The 17648-nt window shown below is 38.3% G+C and overlaps 1 protein-coding gene across 1 annotated transcript; it reads left to right on the forward strand.

Moving 5' to 3' along the window:
- Positions 1 to 1441: 1441 nt before the first annotated feature.
- On the forward strand, positions 1442 to 16888 carry LOC103774631 (serine-protein kinase ATM-like; the record flags this gene model as incomplete). Its single annotated transcript, XM_008942046.1, has 14 exons — positions 1442 to 1513; positions 1599 to 1711; positions 2954 to 3099; positions 3493 to 3657; positions 5875 to 6040; positions 6751 to 6989; positions 7804 to 7967; positions 8346 to 8515; positions 9653 to 10024; positions 10615 to 10809; positions 12256 to 12478; positions 14509 to 14640; positions 15609 to 15698; positions 16717 to 16888. Coding segments are annotated over exons 1-14 (2419 nt in total), but the record flags the coding sequence as incomplete, so codon positions are not given.
- Between the last annotated feature and the right edge of the window lie 760 nt (positions 16889 to 17648).

Here is a 17648-nt window from a genome sequence, read left to right on the forward strand (position 1 = left end):
CCGTACGCCTGTGCTTGAGCAGTAAACACTACCGCCCCCGGGCTTTGGTTTGTTTGGCGTGTTCATTCCTTGTGCCGGGTGATTCTTACAGGGAACGACAGTGGTCATAAGATGATAGCTTGAGAATTGTGTAACTAATAAGAAAACCAGTCGATGGATTTGTCTTAGGAATATTTCCCTGTCCTTACAATGGCTGTTGATATACCAGGAAGTACGAAAGAATTGGCCAACATCTTCCCTTTTGATACTCCATCGCCACAACATACAACCCATGATACCAACGGGTCTGTGTCAGCCATTTTTAGCCCATCAGCATTTTAGAGACCATTAGTGTTTAAAAAGTTACTTCTTCCTTTCTGCTGCTTTTTCAGCAAAAGCAGCAAGTTAGTAGAAGAGTACTGTCATATAAACAAGTTCCATTGTGCAGTAGAGTCAGCCCTTGTGCCTACAGCGTCTTCCTTTCCGTACACACCTATTGGCCACTGTATCTCTGGTCATGCTTAGCCTAGCCTGGTCTTGAGTGAAGCTGAAGGAAATAAATCTACTTGAAGACAGTATTAAGTGTTACTTGTCTCAATGAATATTTTTATGTCCTCTCTTAAGTGTGCAAGATACATGATGAACACCCATTCTCAATTGCTTATTACACCCTCAGCAGCATATCCTTGGAGTTACTTCCAATTTGTCTTGTCTTTTTCAGACAATTTCTTTTGGGCCTGTATTAAAGGCGTGAGAGGAGAAGCATGAAAGTTGTGTACAGTGTCATTGTCGTGAGCTGCATCGGCCTAACTAATTCAGAAATGCAAGGTCTAGCTAATTCCTACCTCCGCTGAAGGAGATGAGGCATGATTTTAACTGTTCACAGAAGGAAAAGCTGTTTCCACTCGAGTGTCCTTTGACATATTGAGCACAGAGGGATTTGTCAGTATGGTAGGGCATACCTGTGAAAATGTAGGTTGTGGGAGAGGAGGAGAGTGGTCCAAGTGCTGCCTTCTCCTGGCAGCAGCAGGTTAGAACATCTGCTGAGAACAGCTGGCCACTGAACGCTGGCAGTGTTTGCCTGAATTAATCCAGCTCTCTGTCATTTTAGGCTTATTATAGTTTTGCTCCGTATTGCCTGACCAGGTCTGTTTTCTGTCATAAGAAGGAAATCAGAGCTGTGTGAAGGGAGGCTCTGCTGTTACTCTTCATGCCAGTTGCCTGCAGGAACAGATTATATTGGTGTGAGTCTTTGCTTCATGCTTGTGACTGACAAGACTCACTGAGACACAAAGGAGCTTTTTGGTGAAGTGATACTGGTTGTGTCTGATACTAGCTTTTCAGTGTATTGCAATCTCAGTTTTTTGACTGGTTGCCTTGGCTCTGTGTTAAAGAAAATGACTACTGTTTTATCCTTTTCTTCTGTGTGCAGGTACAAATGATTCCTCTGTTAAACTGAACCATGAGTCTTGCATTACATGATCTGCTCATTTGTTGTCGCCGCCTTGAAAATGAGAAGGCTGTGGAGCGAAGGGTAATGAGTTTTCTTTTGATGTGTGCACCTCAATTAGCAGTAAAGAGAATCATTAATAGTTATTTTTCTTGAAATGTATTTTCAGAAGGAAATCGAGAATTTCAAGCGACTTCTCCGTGATTCTGAAACAGTTCTCCAGCTGGACCGGAACTCTGATTCTAAACAAGGGAAGCAACTCAACTGGGATGCTGTATTTAGGTAGTTTCATAGGTTTTCTTTGTGAATGGTCACATTTTTCTTACATGGAACATCATTCTTTTGTTTATCATGCCTATTTTAATACATATCTCTCTCTCTGCAGATGGATTTAGACTTCTTGTCAGCTTGTAAACAAGCAATGGCTTATGTTAGTCTCTAAAGGAAGTAAATTTAAGATAGCCAAAAATGCAACACTTACCACACACAGAAACCTTAACTGCTAGGATACTGATTGTTAACTCAGTGGTCATTTTTCCTCGCAAAAATAATCATTACTTTCATGTACTGAAAATTATCCTCTGCATCTGATTTTCAATGAATAGTTCATATGTAGATTTATAAATAGCTCAGTAGAATTTTTTGTGTTACTGAGTTCTTCAAGACACAAAGAAGGACTGTGGCTTGTGAATTAAAGAAGCTGTGTTGAGGTTTGTAGAGCCCGATCCGTGATATAATTTGCTTTAGGTGTACTACAAGACTGGACTGACTGTGAGTAAGTTCTTTGAGCAGCTGGGCCCAGCATTAAACTTCATGTTACAAGTGCATCTGAAGTGTTAGTTCTCACAGGCTGGTGTCTGCTCAGGTTTCCATTATGTTTTTTAATTGGGCAACGTTGCAGTAGTTCTTGTTTCATAGCTGTATCAGAAAATAGAAATATTTGATACATTTTATATTTTGCTTTTGAGATGGACAATACTGTATTAGAAGTACATAGAAGAAATACAAAAATAGAGACTCTAAACTGAACACAAATAGTAGGCCAGAAAATCTGCAATAATTGCCAAGGATAAAGCCCGTGAAAAACTTAATCTATTCTTAGATCTAAAATCTAATCTGTATGTTAGTTTTAGATGATGAAGAAATAGAACTTGAAGGTTTTCCCAAATAAAGCAATGAAGAGTACTTATTTTTTTGTTGTGTAATGCTACAGCATAAATAAAAAGATGTAGCGCTGCTTTTTTTCCAAATTATAAATTGCATGTGTAGCATTATGCAGAGTTTAAAGGAAAGTTGGGTTCCTATTCAGGTGGCTTCTGGATTATCTTTAAAATGTATGGGTCCTTCTGCAGATTATTTCCATCATGGTTAGACTATATTACATATTTCAGTTGGTTTTAGTCTTTGATAATTAGAATTGTAAGAAGAACAAGCACTGACATTTTAGGCTAAATGAATGTTTAGCTATTTTACTTTAGTCATAAATATGCAGATCCTCAATTAATGTCTTTTTTATTTTTGAAGCATCTTGCAGAAATATTTCCAGAAAGAAATTAAAAACCTGCAGCTGACAAAACCAAATGCGTCTGCCTCAACCCAAACTACTAGACAGAAAAAGATGCAAGAAGTTGGAAGTTTGGTCAAATATTTCATCAGATGTGCTAATAAAAGTCAGTAATATATATTCATATAGAACTACTGTTTTATTTTGGTGCTTTGCTTTCAACTTTGATTTCTCAGTCTGAAGTAAGTTTCCAGAGCAGGGTTCATGTTGCTTGCTTCCAGGTATTTACAATTTAAATATCTTCACGTGAATCAGTCCTTTGTGCTCCTTCTCTGTCCTTGATGTTCATCATGCCTTTTTTTAATTAGTCAACATGTATATAACTGATGCATTATCTCATAAATAATTTCATTCTTAGAAAGAGTTTAAGAAGATGAATCCTAATAGAACTGTAGGTTGTTTATTTTTTATTTTAAAGTGCACATTTACAAGTGAGTAATTAGAGATTTATTTGTCCCGCTTTGGGTTAATTACAGTCTCACGTTTTCTCTTCATGCAGGAGGACCTAGACTGAAATGTCAGGAGCTTTTGATTTATGTAATGGAAATTATAAGAGATCCAACAAGCTGTGCTGCTTATGGCTCTGACTGTAGTAGTATACTCTTAAAAGATATTCTCTCAGTAAGGAAATACTGGTGTGAGATATCCCAGCAGCAGTGGTCAGGTAACATTTTTTAAGCCTACCTACAAATGTCTTTTCCCATTGTAGAAACACATTTAGGTGTGTTTTGATTTGTTTGATGCCCTGTTGTGTGAGGTACTATGCAAAATAGGAAGTAAAATAGGGTCAGCTTTGAAGGCGCACAATTGAAATAAAGCAGGAAAGATTAGGAACTGATTTTTTTTCTCTCTGCTTACTCTGTCTGTTGCTTGCTGAAACATGTACTTACATACAATGGGGTTACGTGTTTGTGGCCTCCACAGGGCTTAATGTGTACAACAAATGCATGGAACGTGTGTGCTGGAAACAGCCTCAGTAAAACTGCCTATGGACTTGTTTGCAAGTTACTAGGTACTGGCTGGTTTGTTTGACATAGTTAACATATTACTGTTAAATTTTGCTATCTGAGTTTTGTTGGCACATTAAGGTCCAAAAAAAACCCATTGAGTCACAGCTGTTATCCACTCATATGTAAAGAAGACATTAGAAAGCTTACGAATTAAATTGACAAAACCAGATTCAAAAGCTGGATAATGATATAGTGTGCCACTTGAACTGAGTGCAAATGCAAACATAACTTTTCAATTTTTACAGGACTGGATTTCATTCCAAGACAGTTAACTTACTTAGCATGGAGAAGAATGTTTGTATATTATGAATGACCTGACATGTACTGAGCTCTCAACTCATCTGTTTTGTTTATTAATGTAATAGAACAGTAATTTGAAGAAAAAAAGGGGCATTAGAAGTTTTACAGTCTGGTTTGATGAATGTTACGTGTACAATTCTGGAGAAAGTATAGAAATACTACTTTTATTTTTGTAGTGTAGTATTTTGAAGTCCGTTTGTATTTCTGAAATGCATTTTATGAGAAAAGTACTCTGCTCAGTAGCGTTAACAGTTTAACTACAGAATGGAACTGAACCTGCGAAGAACTCGGAAGAGGAGACTGGTGATACCTGGAATACCAAGGGGAGGCAAAATAAAACCTTGCTGGAATGGAACTATTCCGCATAGGTGATGTGGTTGAGTAATTTGAGAGCCTGAGGGTGAGGTCTCGGAAGTCCAAGAGCTTGGTGCTGTTTGGTGATGGAGATAGAACTGGAAGTTGAAGATTGAAGGAGAAGCTGGAACTGTATAGGAAAGCTGCCTGAGCGTGGGAGCCGGTGGGGGGGATAGAAGACAAAGAGAGGGCTATCAGCCCACAGGCTGGGGCAGGGTGCAAAGGCAGGGACTTATCCAGGAGGGGCTGGATATGTTCACTTCCAGTGTAGGCAAGACCACATGTTTGGGTTTTTTTTATTCAGTTAACTTTTGTGACTGCAGCTGAATTCAGCATGATAGTTTCCACATACTTAATGGAATGTTTTGCTTCAAGCATTTTTTTATTTATTCCTCTGTAATATGTTGCTGGGTCCTGCACTTGGGACACAACAACCCCCTGCAATGCTACAGGCTTGGGGATGAGTGGCTGGAAAGATGCCTGGTGGAAAAGGACCTGGAGGTGTTGATTGACAGCTGCCCGAACATGAGCCAGCATGTGCCCAGGTGGCCGAGAAGGCCAGTGGCATCCTGGCTTATATCAGAAATAGTGTGGCCAGCAGGACTAGGGAAGTGATTGTCCCCCTCTACTTGGCACTGATGAGGCGGCACCTCAAATACTGTGTTCAGTTTTGTGCCCATCACTACAGAGAGGACATTGAGGTGCTGGAGTGGGTCAAAAGGAGGACAACAAAACTGGTGAAGGGTCTAGAGAACAAGTCTTACAAGGAGCAGCTGAGGGAACAGGGGTTGCATTTAGCCTGAAGAAGACTCAAGGGAGACCTTATCACTCTCTACAACTACCTGAAGGAAGCTTGTAGTGAGGCGAGGTCAGTCTCTTCTCCCATGTAGCAAGTGATAGGACAAGAGAATATGGCCTCGAGTTGTGCCAGGGGAGGTTTAGATTGGATATTAGGAAAAACCTTCACAGAAAGGGTTGTCAAGCCCTGGAACAGGCTGCCCAGGGAGACTGTGGAGGCACCGTCCCTGGAGGGATTTAAAAGATGTGTAGATGTGTTGCTGAGGGACATGGTTTCATGGTGGGCATGGCAGTATTAGATTATGGTTGGACTCGATGATCTTAAAAGCCTTTGTCAACCAAAGCAATTCTGTGATATTTCTATGTTTACAACATATATATATACACATTATATCCTACATCCTTTCATACATTTGCAGAGTTGCTCGTCCTGTATGGCCAATTATACCTCAGACCTTCTGGGAAGATTAATAGAGTCTTGGCAGCCAGGATCATTCACACACTTACGAGGGGGTACTGCTTCCAAACGGATGGGCTGAGTTCTGATATGTTTCTCTTCTTTTCAAAAGCAATGCAGTGTGCAAGGTATGTTGGAAGTGCTGCTTTGTGTGCCAACACCTACTTTTAGGGAATAACTCATTTTAAGCATTTGAGATTAGACTTGACTAATAGCATGTAATACTTTAGCTTTGTTTTGCTTTGTCTTTGAAGACAAATTTAATACTTTAAAGTACTAATAACTTCTGCATTTGTTAGGCAGATAATATTCTGAAGATAATTACTTGCTAGTATTTACATTTAAACAATTCCTGTGTGTCCTGGTTCCGTGTAAAAAGGGGTTCAGGGCAGGACCCACACAGAACAGAACTATGTACTCGCCTCTCCCCCACCCCCTCGAGAGAGAGAGAGAGACACTTTTTAAAAAAATGAAGTATATTGTTCAACAAGGAACAGAAAACGAAAAAGGGAGGTAAGGAAAATAATATATATAAAGATCAGGGGAATAATACAAAAGATAAAATATACAAAACCCTCAGAAATGGTTCCAGGGTCCCACGGAGTGAAAGGAGAACTTTCCTCTCTGAGCTCCAAAGCAGGAGTGAAACAAGAAACCACTCCCTGCCTCTTATCAGAGTGTGTGTGGGAAGGGGAGGGAATACAATGGTTTCACCCCCACCCGGGGTCCTCCCAGTTGCTGGAAGGTCACGACCCCATTCCAAGCCTCAAACCACAACATTGTGAAAAGAAGTAAGTTTATTTCTCCCAGAAGTGTGAGCGTTTGTTTTGTGTTGCAGGCAGGAAAAGAATGCTGCAGGCCTGGATCATATCATTGGAGCAATGAATATCTTCTGCAATAAGTTTGCTGCCAACTGTCGCATGAGGATTTGTAAATTAGGGGAGGAAATTTTGCCTACAGTGCTTTATATATGGACTCAGTATAGACCAAAGGATTCCCTGAAGGAATCAATAATTGAGTTATTTCATCTCCAAATTCATATTCATCATCCAAAGGGTGCAAAAACTCAGGAAGAAGGTAAATAAAAAGCACCCTGTGGTCTTTTCCTATTGCTGTATGTGATTGTTTGAATTATTGTGCCAACTTCCTGAATTTTGATACTGAGTCTTGGAAATGTTAATGGGAGTGATTACTTGTCCATAGTTTTATGCTGTAGGTTAATATTGAGTGAAAGTGAAAATGAGTTTTCAAAATGTATATACTAAGAGAATATTAATTAAGTCCTGTAAAGGTTGATTCTTTAAAAATTATTTTTTCTTTAATCACGAGGTGATTTTAATTACCAAATCAAAACACAGAGTCTTTGGGGAAAGGAAATAATAGTTTAGATTGCCATGTATTCATATCTTACCAGGTTTACTTAAGCCTACAAGTTACTACTCTGGTCTAAGTCTGACTTACTGTATAAAATTGGTCAGAGCACATCACTCAGTAATTGTGTTTGTCATGGCTGATTTCAGTTATAGCATCTTTTTTTTTTTTCTTCTTAAAAGGTTTGTTTGTGTGTTTTTTTTTGTCTACACATGGCAGATTGTATAATCAGTCCAAACTTAGCCATTGCATTTGATTGCAGTCTCTCCAGATTAAGAATGGGTTATTAGAAACATTGCTCCTACCCTTTATACTTGTGTCGGCCGACTAAAATTCTCTCAACTTTCTTCCCTTTTTTCCTTTATTCATTCTGCATTAAAAGCCTGGTTTTGCAAGCCTGCATTTGTTAAGCTTTTATGCTTTACTCTGACTTTGGCTGTTTTGCATTGTCTAGGTAGATTTCCCTATAGTATCGAGTGAACAGTACATATTTAACTTTTAATTGGTTTTGCATGTACAGGTGCATGTGCCTCAACAAAATGGCAAAGTATCCTGCATAACCTGTATGATCTGCTGGTGAACGAGATAAATCTCATCAGCAGTAGAGGAAAGTATTCTTCAGGTTCACGTAACATTGCTGTGAAGGAAAACTTGATTGAGTTAATGGCTGATATTTGTCATCAGGTAACATTTTTATGTGAATATAAAGTTGGCAATGCATGTGCTGTGTTGTAGGTTTTGCTTTTTAAAGTAAAAAGCTTTAGCATTTCCTCAAAATAATTTGCTGAAGTATTAGTCCCTTTTGTCTGTGTTCTCTCATGTTTAATTGTTAATTTTTGTGTGGTTTAGAAATGCATGGGTTCCTAAATTACACGAGGTTTCACTAGTGTTGCTTATTAGACTATAAACAGTGGATTCTGTTACAGTAAAGAATAATAAGTAATTCTGATTACCTCTTAAGAGGCTTTATACACAGTAAAAAATGGGCCAGTTTGACGTTTGAGTTTTCCTGTAAATAGAACTTTTTCTCTTTGTGTACTTTTAAATTTCCCTTTATGAAAGGTTTTTACAGAGGATACCAAAGTTCTGGAAATTACCCAGTCCTATGCTGTCTCTCAAAGAGAGTCCAGTGATGAAACGATGCCAAGGAAGCGCAAGAGGATTGAGCTAGGCTGGGAGGTAATTCGGGACAACCTGCAAAGATCCCAGAAGGATTTTGATGTCATACCTTGGTAATAACATCTTTACATGAAACAAATATCACTACAGACATCTTTTTACATTTAATTGTTCTCCTGAATATGTTGTGGTTTCAAATTAGGTGTCTGCACATGCTGTAATTACATATCTATATGCTAAGATTAGATTCTCACAGCATTTGTGAAGAAGTTGAGTAGTGTTGTTGGCACTCTTGCTTTGAAAACATCGTATCTTTGATTTCCTGAGAAATGACATATGAGGTCTGGTAAACTGGGTTGTAGTGTATAAGATATTACTGTCTCTGTTTTTTTTGTCTGCCTTTTGTGCTAGATATTACCAGTCTTTATGTAAGTGGTGTGTGTGTGATCCAGCTTATGAATGTTAGGAAATGAACTTGAAGCCAAAGAATGTTTACTTTTTAGCTACAGTAGATTACACTGCATGTTTTATGCTCTTACTGTTCCTCCCTGTCTTTCTGACTTTTATTGGAAACTGCTGTAGATACTAGTATGGTGTAGCTGCTTCTGAATTGGGTACTGAGCTGGGGTGCCAGGTTTGTGCCCCTCTGTGTGTGTTTATTGCCCACAGTATTGAGGCAAAGTGGCTCTTTAGGACCCAGCTGTGAAGTTAACATGCCATGTGGTATGGAGGTGGCAATCTCCAAGAAATACTGAGAGAGCTGTTATTTGCTAATTGGGGTAGACTGGTAACCATTGCTATGAACAAAACCTAAACAACTTACCATCCCCAGCTTAATGTTTTATTAATGTGACACATTTTATCTTTCTTTTCTGCAGAGATGTTGTTGTAATGTTTACCGTTTATGCAGTTTCACCCTTGAGGTTACTCCCTGGGTCAGAGTCTATAACAGGCTAGTCCAAAAGGACAAAAATCACTTTTTTTTTTTCCCCTGAAGTTTTCTTCCCTTGTGATCAGAAATTGGTGAACTCAGCTTGTAAGATATTGTTAGTGATAGCAAGGCTAGGTGAGCAGATTTACAAGTAAAAACAGTAGAAATACTGAATCTTTAAGCCTTGATAGAAAACAAATAGGCTCAATACTGGAAAGTATAAATGCAAAATGACAACTGGAGAACACTTTGTTTGCTTACTCTGACGGCGCAAACTTCTATGTATTTGTTATTAAATGCTTCCCTTTTTGTTTTCAAGGTTGCAGATCACAGCTGAGTTAATATCAAAGTATCCCATGAGTCTCCCTAATAGTGAGCTACCTCCCTTACTCAGTGTACTTCACCAGTTACTGCCTCAGCAGCGCCGAGGAGAAAGGACCCCACATGTGCTGAAATGTCTTACACAGGTAGCTTTGTGTCAAAACCTGAAAACTGATCTGAAAAGCACCCACAAGTTGGAGCTCCAGAGAACCTGGGCAAAGATTTGGTCTCTTGCCATTCGTAGCATAAGTTTCCAGCAAATTGAAGTGGAGAGCTTTGGGCTACTTGCAGCTATGATTGAGGGAAACCTTGTTGTAACAGATAAAGAACTCTGGAAGATATTTTCAGGAACTGCATGCAAGCCTTCAAGGTAATATGGAAAGCAAGGATAATATTTTGCGTTTGATTTATGTCAGTCTTTACTGTGAAACCAAAACCACTGTGTTATTCAAAATAATCATGTTGTTGTGGCTGTAGTTCTACTTAAGAACTGCCCATGTTTGTGTTTTAAGCATTTGAAACAGGCCTAAGTACATTCATAACTCTCAAAGCAGAGGCAGAAGAGGAGAGGTAAGCATCTTCAAATTTAAAATTGACTACAAATGTAAAACTGACTGAAAATTTAAAATCTGACTGAAAGAGATATTGATTTTTTTAAGTTAAAAAGTGTGTTTTCTTCTAAGTGTATTTCAATTCTGAAATGAGTACTCTGAAACGGTCTTTAAAGTAGACAGAATATATCTGTGATAGGCAAAATGTGGCTTTTGAAAATGCAAAGATGCTAACAAAGGAGTTTTCCAATCTGCATGCTTATTAACTTGCTTATGTACTTGATGCTCCCTGAGCCTGCCAAAATACTCACAGTGATTATTTTGAGTATTTAAAATACTGAGTATTGAGTGCTGATAACAAATCCCATGTTGTTTCTCACAAATGTCCTGTGTTCCATTTTTGTTACAGTTCCGCTGTCCATTGTTTATCATTAGTGATGTCTGTCTATTCAGTGCCAGAAAATTTGGATGTAGGAATGGAACAGAATAATTGTGAAAGAAATCTGGATCTTGTGTTAAAGGAGGCAATAATGAAATGGGTACTGTCCTGCTATTTGGAGGAGGAAATGGAGGAATGTGCAGAGTTGCCTTCTGTGCTTTGCAGGTAAAGTCTTTGTGGCATAATGTTGTATGTAAGCTCACCCTGTAACACAGAAAACTGCACAGGGAAAAGCAGATTTGCACAACTGTATTATGTTAGTGCTCTGTTAGAGTTTATAGGGAGTTTTGAGCTCATTGTAGAATGTCATTCTGGGGACATAACTCGGTTACCCATCTGTAGCATAGCAGGTACGTGAACTATGTGTTAGAAACCTCAAGTAAAAACTAAAGCTTCTTGGAAGATACACTGTTAATCTGGTTAATGTTTGGGTGCACTTCCTGAATCTAAATTGCTTGTCTGATTGCAGGAAAATACATAACAATTTTCTTTTTTTACAGTGATTTTCCTCATCTTCTGTTACAAAAAATTCTCGTGAGTCTTACAATGAAGAACTGTAGAGCTGCTATGATGTTTTTCCAAAATGATGCTAAATGGTATGACTTTAAATCAATCATTACAAGACACTTAAGCTTTTTGTAGTTGCCGTTTTAGTAAGCAGAGATAATGAAATGTATAATTCCTCAAGCTCTTTTGCATCTTTCTCTACAGCATCTTTCAAACCCCATAAAAATAATACCACTTCTGTGGTTTGTTAAGTTGCTTTAAGTAGATATTAAAATAGTTTCTTGCTGACAGAGTAAAAGCTTTGAGTACTAAACAAAATACCGTATAAAGGAATATGTGTATCATCTCTCTTCAGCAATACAGCTAAATATTTGGGTCTTTATCCATAAGTACGTTAGGTACTTCTAACTCATTACAATTATATTTTTTTTGTGTACTTTGTAACTATACAAATGTATATTCATGCTTTTTAACATTACCTTCTGTTCTGGAGGAAGTGTATATCTTAAACATTTTCTTGAAGATAGATGCCAAGTAGAAAGTTGGCTAGATGCTCAGTGTCCATATGTTCTCATGCCACTCCACCTATATTTGTGTCCCCAGCCACACATTACTTGAGTGTGTCAGAGTCCATCAGAGCTGTTGAGTCTTTCACTGATGCCTGTGTTCAAGGTCATGGACTATATCCCATTGAAATGAAACTAAAATGTGTATAATTTGTTCTGATTGAAGATAAGACTTTCCCAGTAGAAGTTAAAAATGTTATCTGGAGGGGGATCGTGAATTTCTGCTTCCATTGTTTGAAGTAGGTTGAGGTCAGCCATGTTAGCACAAAGCAGATACTGCTGTAGGAGCTGCAGTAGAATGTATGGTGTGCCTGTAGGCTCTGTTTTTCTTTGCAGTTTCTTCAGACAGGGCTAAAATGGTGGTATCCATTTCACAATGGAAGTAACCTCAGAAATTAAAGATAGCTGGAGTTTGGAAGCACAAAAAGAGGAAATATTTTATTTTGTTTTTGATTATTTCTTGTATTTAAATAGTAGTTTTAAAGTCTTGTAAGTTGTATGCTGGCTGCTAAAGTAAAATTGATGTCTCTTCTTTAAGTGTGCAACACTTGCAAGGAAAAGAAGAAAATTTTTCTGATGTTGAAGAGCTGTATCTGCAGACAACATTTGATGAAATGGATATTTTCACTAATTTTGCAGTAAATGCTGAAGGTAAAAATGTGACTGGTTCAAGACTTGCCATCAACCAAAATCTTAGGGAAACACTGGAGCGCTGTCTTTTAGCAGTGTCAGAAAAGCTTTCAAACAGCTACACTCCTAAGGTAAGTTAGAAATCAGTTCCATCCTCATATTTCTGCCCTTAAACATACTTTCAAGGCAAAGTATATAGGTTCACTTGCCTTTTACCACTAAAAATGAACCACAAACATTTTAAAATCTATATCAAATAATACGAAATAGAGAATTCTGTATTTCTTTGCATCATTGGCAAAATGTCTGTAGTTTTCTTAAGTATGTGGGAGGGCATAGAAGCTGCATAGAAGTGGAAGTGTGTGCAAAGTTGCCACATAAACCACTGTTACTTGGCTTTTCGTGATGTTGGTTTCAGCTTCTGTGCCCCTGTAATGCTTTAAGCTTGTGGTGGGCTAACCCTGGCTGAGCAAGTGATACCCACGAAGCCACTCTGTCACCCTCCCCCTTTCCTATCCCTCCTCCACAGAGCAAAAGGACAAAGGAAAATAAGATAGAGACAAAAGCCTTGTGGATAAAACCAAGGACAGGTTAATTAGAAAGCAAAAGCCAAGCAATGCTGTGCATGGAAGCAAAGAGAAAAAACCCTAAGATTTATTCCCTGCTTCCTATCAGCAGGGGATGTCTGGCCTTTCCTGGGAAGCAGGACTCCAAAACGCAGAGCAGTTGCTCCAGAGGACTGAGGAGTAGCTCTGACATCCCCCCCCCCGCCCTTTGTACTATCTTTATAGTTGAGCTGATGTCATGTGGTCTGGAATATCTCTTTGGTCAGTTCAGGTCAGCTGTTCTGGTTACATTCCCCCCAAGTTCCTGCCCCCCCCATCCCATTGTGGGGAGAATGTTAGAAAGAGCCTTGGTGCTGTGCGAGCCCTGCTCAGTGGTGGTCAAACATGGGAGTTATCAACACCCTTCTACCTCCCAACACAAAAGCCCTGCACCAGGAGAGCTGCTGTGGGAAAATAAGCTCAGCCAGACCAGTACAAAGCTCTTGCCTATTTTCAGCCAAGATAGCCTGAGACATAAAGGCCTGAAATCGTTAGGTTTTGTAAAAAAGGACGCCTGTGTAAAGGGGTGATTGGAAAGAAAGCTGCAAATATTTTTATTAATATATTAAGAAGACCACAGCCAGTGCTTAAGATTATCCCTTTCTACCTGATGCCTTTAGGTGGCATCTGAACTACTGCATCCAGTTTTGGGCCTCCCAGCACAACACAGACAAGTAGTGTATTCAGTGGAGGACACTGAAACAACTTGTTCATTCTGGAGCAACAATGGCATTGGGGGCAGCCTGCCGGTTCCTATAAGGTTGTCTAGAAGACAGAGCCATGCTCTTCACAGTGCTATATTGCAGGAAGATTGGAGACAGCAGGCAGAGTCAAGAAAAGTTGACACTGGATACACAAGTAATTGTATCTACATAGAGACAATCAGGCAGTGCACAGGTTGCCCTGCCTGAGAGGTCATGCGGTCTTCATCCTTGGAGGTTTTCAAACTCTGACTGGATCACCCCTTGAGTAGCCTGCTCTGACTTCAGAGCTGACCCTGCTGTGAGTGAGACATTGGTCCAGAGATCTGCTGGAGATAGCAATCTGGGTTGGTCTCCTTCCTTAGGAAGTCAGACAAATGATTATTCATCTGCTCTTTCTCCTTATTTGATCCAAATAATGTAGACAGGTAAAAAGGGATCTCCGAAATGCTCCTGCAGTAAGCCTGTATGGTGTGCAATCATCTGTGCTGTTTCTTTGTTGACCCAGTAGCTGCTAAGGAGCAACTCATGCTGTCTCTTGTACTGAAAGGACATAAAATGTATGAACAGCACATATTGCTCTGATGGAATCTAAAGGACAGGGAGAATTTGAAGTATTGTGAAGGAAGGAAGTGTAAGGGCCATGGGACATACAGCGAATATAACATGGAGTGACAAAAACTTGCTAGGGAGCTGAGGCAACTGTAGTGCCAAACACTAGGATACAAATCTTGGCTAAGTTTGGTGCAATCTGTATAAAAATAAAGTGTTTTAAAGAGACCCTAAAGAATTCTGTATTTTGGTGAAAAAGTTTAGTGACAAACCACTGGCACTTATACTGTGTATTTGATTTAGTTTAAGGTGGTTACTGCAGAACACCTTGTCCGATGTGTCAGTCTCTTGACTGGTGTTCTTGGTTGCTATTGCTACACTGGTATATTTAAAGAAGAGGATGCCTGTAAATCAGAGTTGTTCCAGAATGCCAGGGTAAGCAGCAATTAATTTGAGAACTATTGAAAATGAAATAAACTATTCAATGTAAAATAATTCTTAAAATTCTATTCATATTTGACACATTTTCAGAGCATGAATATTTCCACTGGTTTCTGCTTCAGAAAGGCAATTGAGAGAGGTTTAAATGTGTTACTGCTGCTGAGAGGAGTCACTGGAATTCTGTCAATCCACCAATGCATTAGTTATGCAGTGGAGAGTATTCTAAATATTAATACATTTCTGAGTCACTCCGTTTAGAAAAATCAAATATTCATGGACATGTGGACAAAGGACTACTTAGAGGATAACAAGCCCTTTACTTTATAGGTCTTGTATGTAGGAATTTGTTAAGATTGATGGTTTAAACCAGTATGAATACTGTTACTATCCCTCCTGCTAATATCTGAGGTGGGTTCTTATTTCAATAGGGAAACCCAAAATTTATCAGTTTTTGGAGAGATGCTATATTCTTTTGTGATGAAAATATTAGTGTTTCAGGCAAGTCTAGGCCATCTTTTTGTCACTTCTGGAGCAGAATGAGTGGGGGAAAAGAAAAAAAAGTCCAGACTCATTATTCTACACTGTAAATATCAGAGCTGGACGAGTGAGAACATATGAATGAGAATCATGTCTTCTTATCTCTATGGGTGTGATATGTATGCACCAATGTATAAAGGAATTTAACTGAAGTATTTTAACTGTGTTGCATTTTTCACTAGTCTCTCATTCATTATGTTGGAGAAAGCATTTCTCAGTCTAAAAACAAACTAAATGAAGATGCCCAGATCAACTCACTGAGGACTTTGATAATGCAGTGTACAAAATGTTTATGCAATTGTACCAAGGTAAAGTTTATAAAAGAATTTATTTTTCCTCATTAATGAGATCACAAAGTTGAAATTCATATATGTGATACCTGAAAATAATGAATTAACCAATCTGTACCTCCTGCTTTCTTACAGAACAGTGCTAGTAAGATGCTGTCTAATATATTCCTGCGTTTGTTAACATCAAAATTTATGAATGATCTTGTAGATATTTGCAAAAATCTGGTATGTATATTCTGTTTCTAAATGGAGTGCTTTTGTATGAGAGGATTGTTTTTACAGTATAATAATTTGGAAGCAAACCAAATAAGATACTTAATACTGAAAAACTAAAAGAAAATACGTTGAGTTTTGTAGAGGGTTCCTAACTGGAAACATTTCTGTCCTGCATTTGAACATAGGTGTAGGGGGAAAATGAGAGTAGGTGGGTAAGATTTGATCAGGGTTAGCATGCCAGTTGACATTAAAAAAAAAAAAAAGTTATTTTGGGAAATTTGTTAATACTGTATTAGAGTAAAAGTATATACACATTTTATGCCACAGAAACAATTTCTGTAATGCATGATATTTAACTTTAGTGTGCTTGCATAGTTTTAAAAGCTTCTTCTAATCTTGTAGTTTGATGGACTTATGTGCCTTAAAACACTTTAAAGGTGTTTATTATATGAGTATTAGATCTTCTGACTGTAAATTACTCTCTCACCGAGAAGAATAATAGGGTAGCACATCACTGTTTAGCACAACTCTTAAAACTTCTCTGTTTGGCACATTGTCCTGTAGTCAGGTCTAGTTAGGCAAAATCCTTTTGTGTTTTCAGGTGAGGGGAAGCTGAGGGTCTTACCCTCTGTGAATTTGTCATCTGGTAGAGACAGTAGTAATTAGTGTGCCCTCAAAAAGGTCACATGCCTTCCTTTCATTTCTCTGAAATTATGAAGTATAGTGAGACATTTATGAGTCATGTGGTGAGAATTGTTTTTCAATACTAACAAGGTCTTTGGCACCATCAGAGACTAGTATCTGTCTGAGGAAGCTTGTATCCTAAAAAGAGTTGTTCAAATCAAGCCATTCATGTGTGTAGAAGAGATGTATCACAAAGGGTGGAATTCTTCAGTTCAGTGTAGCCCTTACTGTCTTCACCCATTCTAGTTCACTAGGAGAGTGTAGAGTCTTTCCTTGTATTATGCCTGTGGTGTTTCTCCTGTCCCTGAAATCCAACTTGAAAAGGATGTGGTGTTTCTGTCAGATGACATTTACTGGAAAACCAAATGAACTGGGAGAAGCTGATCTAATGGGCAATGATCCTGAGGAGAGCATAATGGAAGTAGATAACCAGGTGTCTGATGATCTGTTTGGTGAACATTCAGTAACTGACATCAGTGATACAAATGAATCTGGTGAGATGCAAAATATAACAGGTAAGTCTTCTGTATCCAAAACTCTACAAAAGCTTGTTGTCACGGATCGCTCCTTTCTTAAAAGAGAGTGGGATACAAAATTGTGCTGCTTTGTTAATAGCTGAAGCAGGTAATGGTTGAGCCAGATACTTTCTAAACAACAATAATTCTTCTGTACTTCATTAGTGTTTTAAAGATGTAAATGAAATACTCATTTGGAAAGAAGTTTATTTATTATTTTATAAATAGTAAAATGAGAGCAAATAAGCTAGCTAACTTGTTCAAAGTCAGGCAAAAATTTTGCCAAATAAGAGATTACAAAGTGTCTGTAGGATATCTGACTTGTCGTTAGACAATGCTTTGTGTTCTTAGAAGTAGTCCTATTTAACTTTTCTCCTTTTCCTGACCATCAATTGTTCATGAGGTCAGCTTTCTCATATCTCTGGACCTGTAGAAGGACAGGAGCCATGTATCTGTCTGTTTATCCCTGTTAGGAGCTACAAGTACTGATGTTTGCTTTTTTTTTGATCCTTTCTTAAAATTGTGTGTATCTAAATGTGACAGGCAAATGGCATTAGTAACTATTTCAGTAAAGTTATAATTGAAATTTCACTGAGGATGTTGACGTAGTGGTAAATGTCATAATTTCAATTTCTGGGAAGCTTTGAATCCATATTTTAAAAATATATCCAGAGTTACAGTTAAAAACACAAAAGTACACAGTTGCAGATGGTTCTGCTGAGTTCATTGTAACCTTGATGGAGATATAAGGAAGCTGCCC

Source organism: Merops nubicus, unplaced genomic scaffold (assembly GCF_000691845.1).
Source record: "Merops nubicus isolate BGI_N331 unplaced genomic scaffold, ASM69184v1 scaffold51256, whole genome shotgun sequence".
Classification (NCBI taxonomy): Eukaryota; Metazoa; Chordata; class Aves; order Coraciiformes; family Meropidae; genus Merops; species Merops nubicus.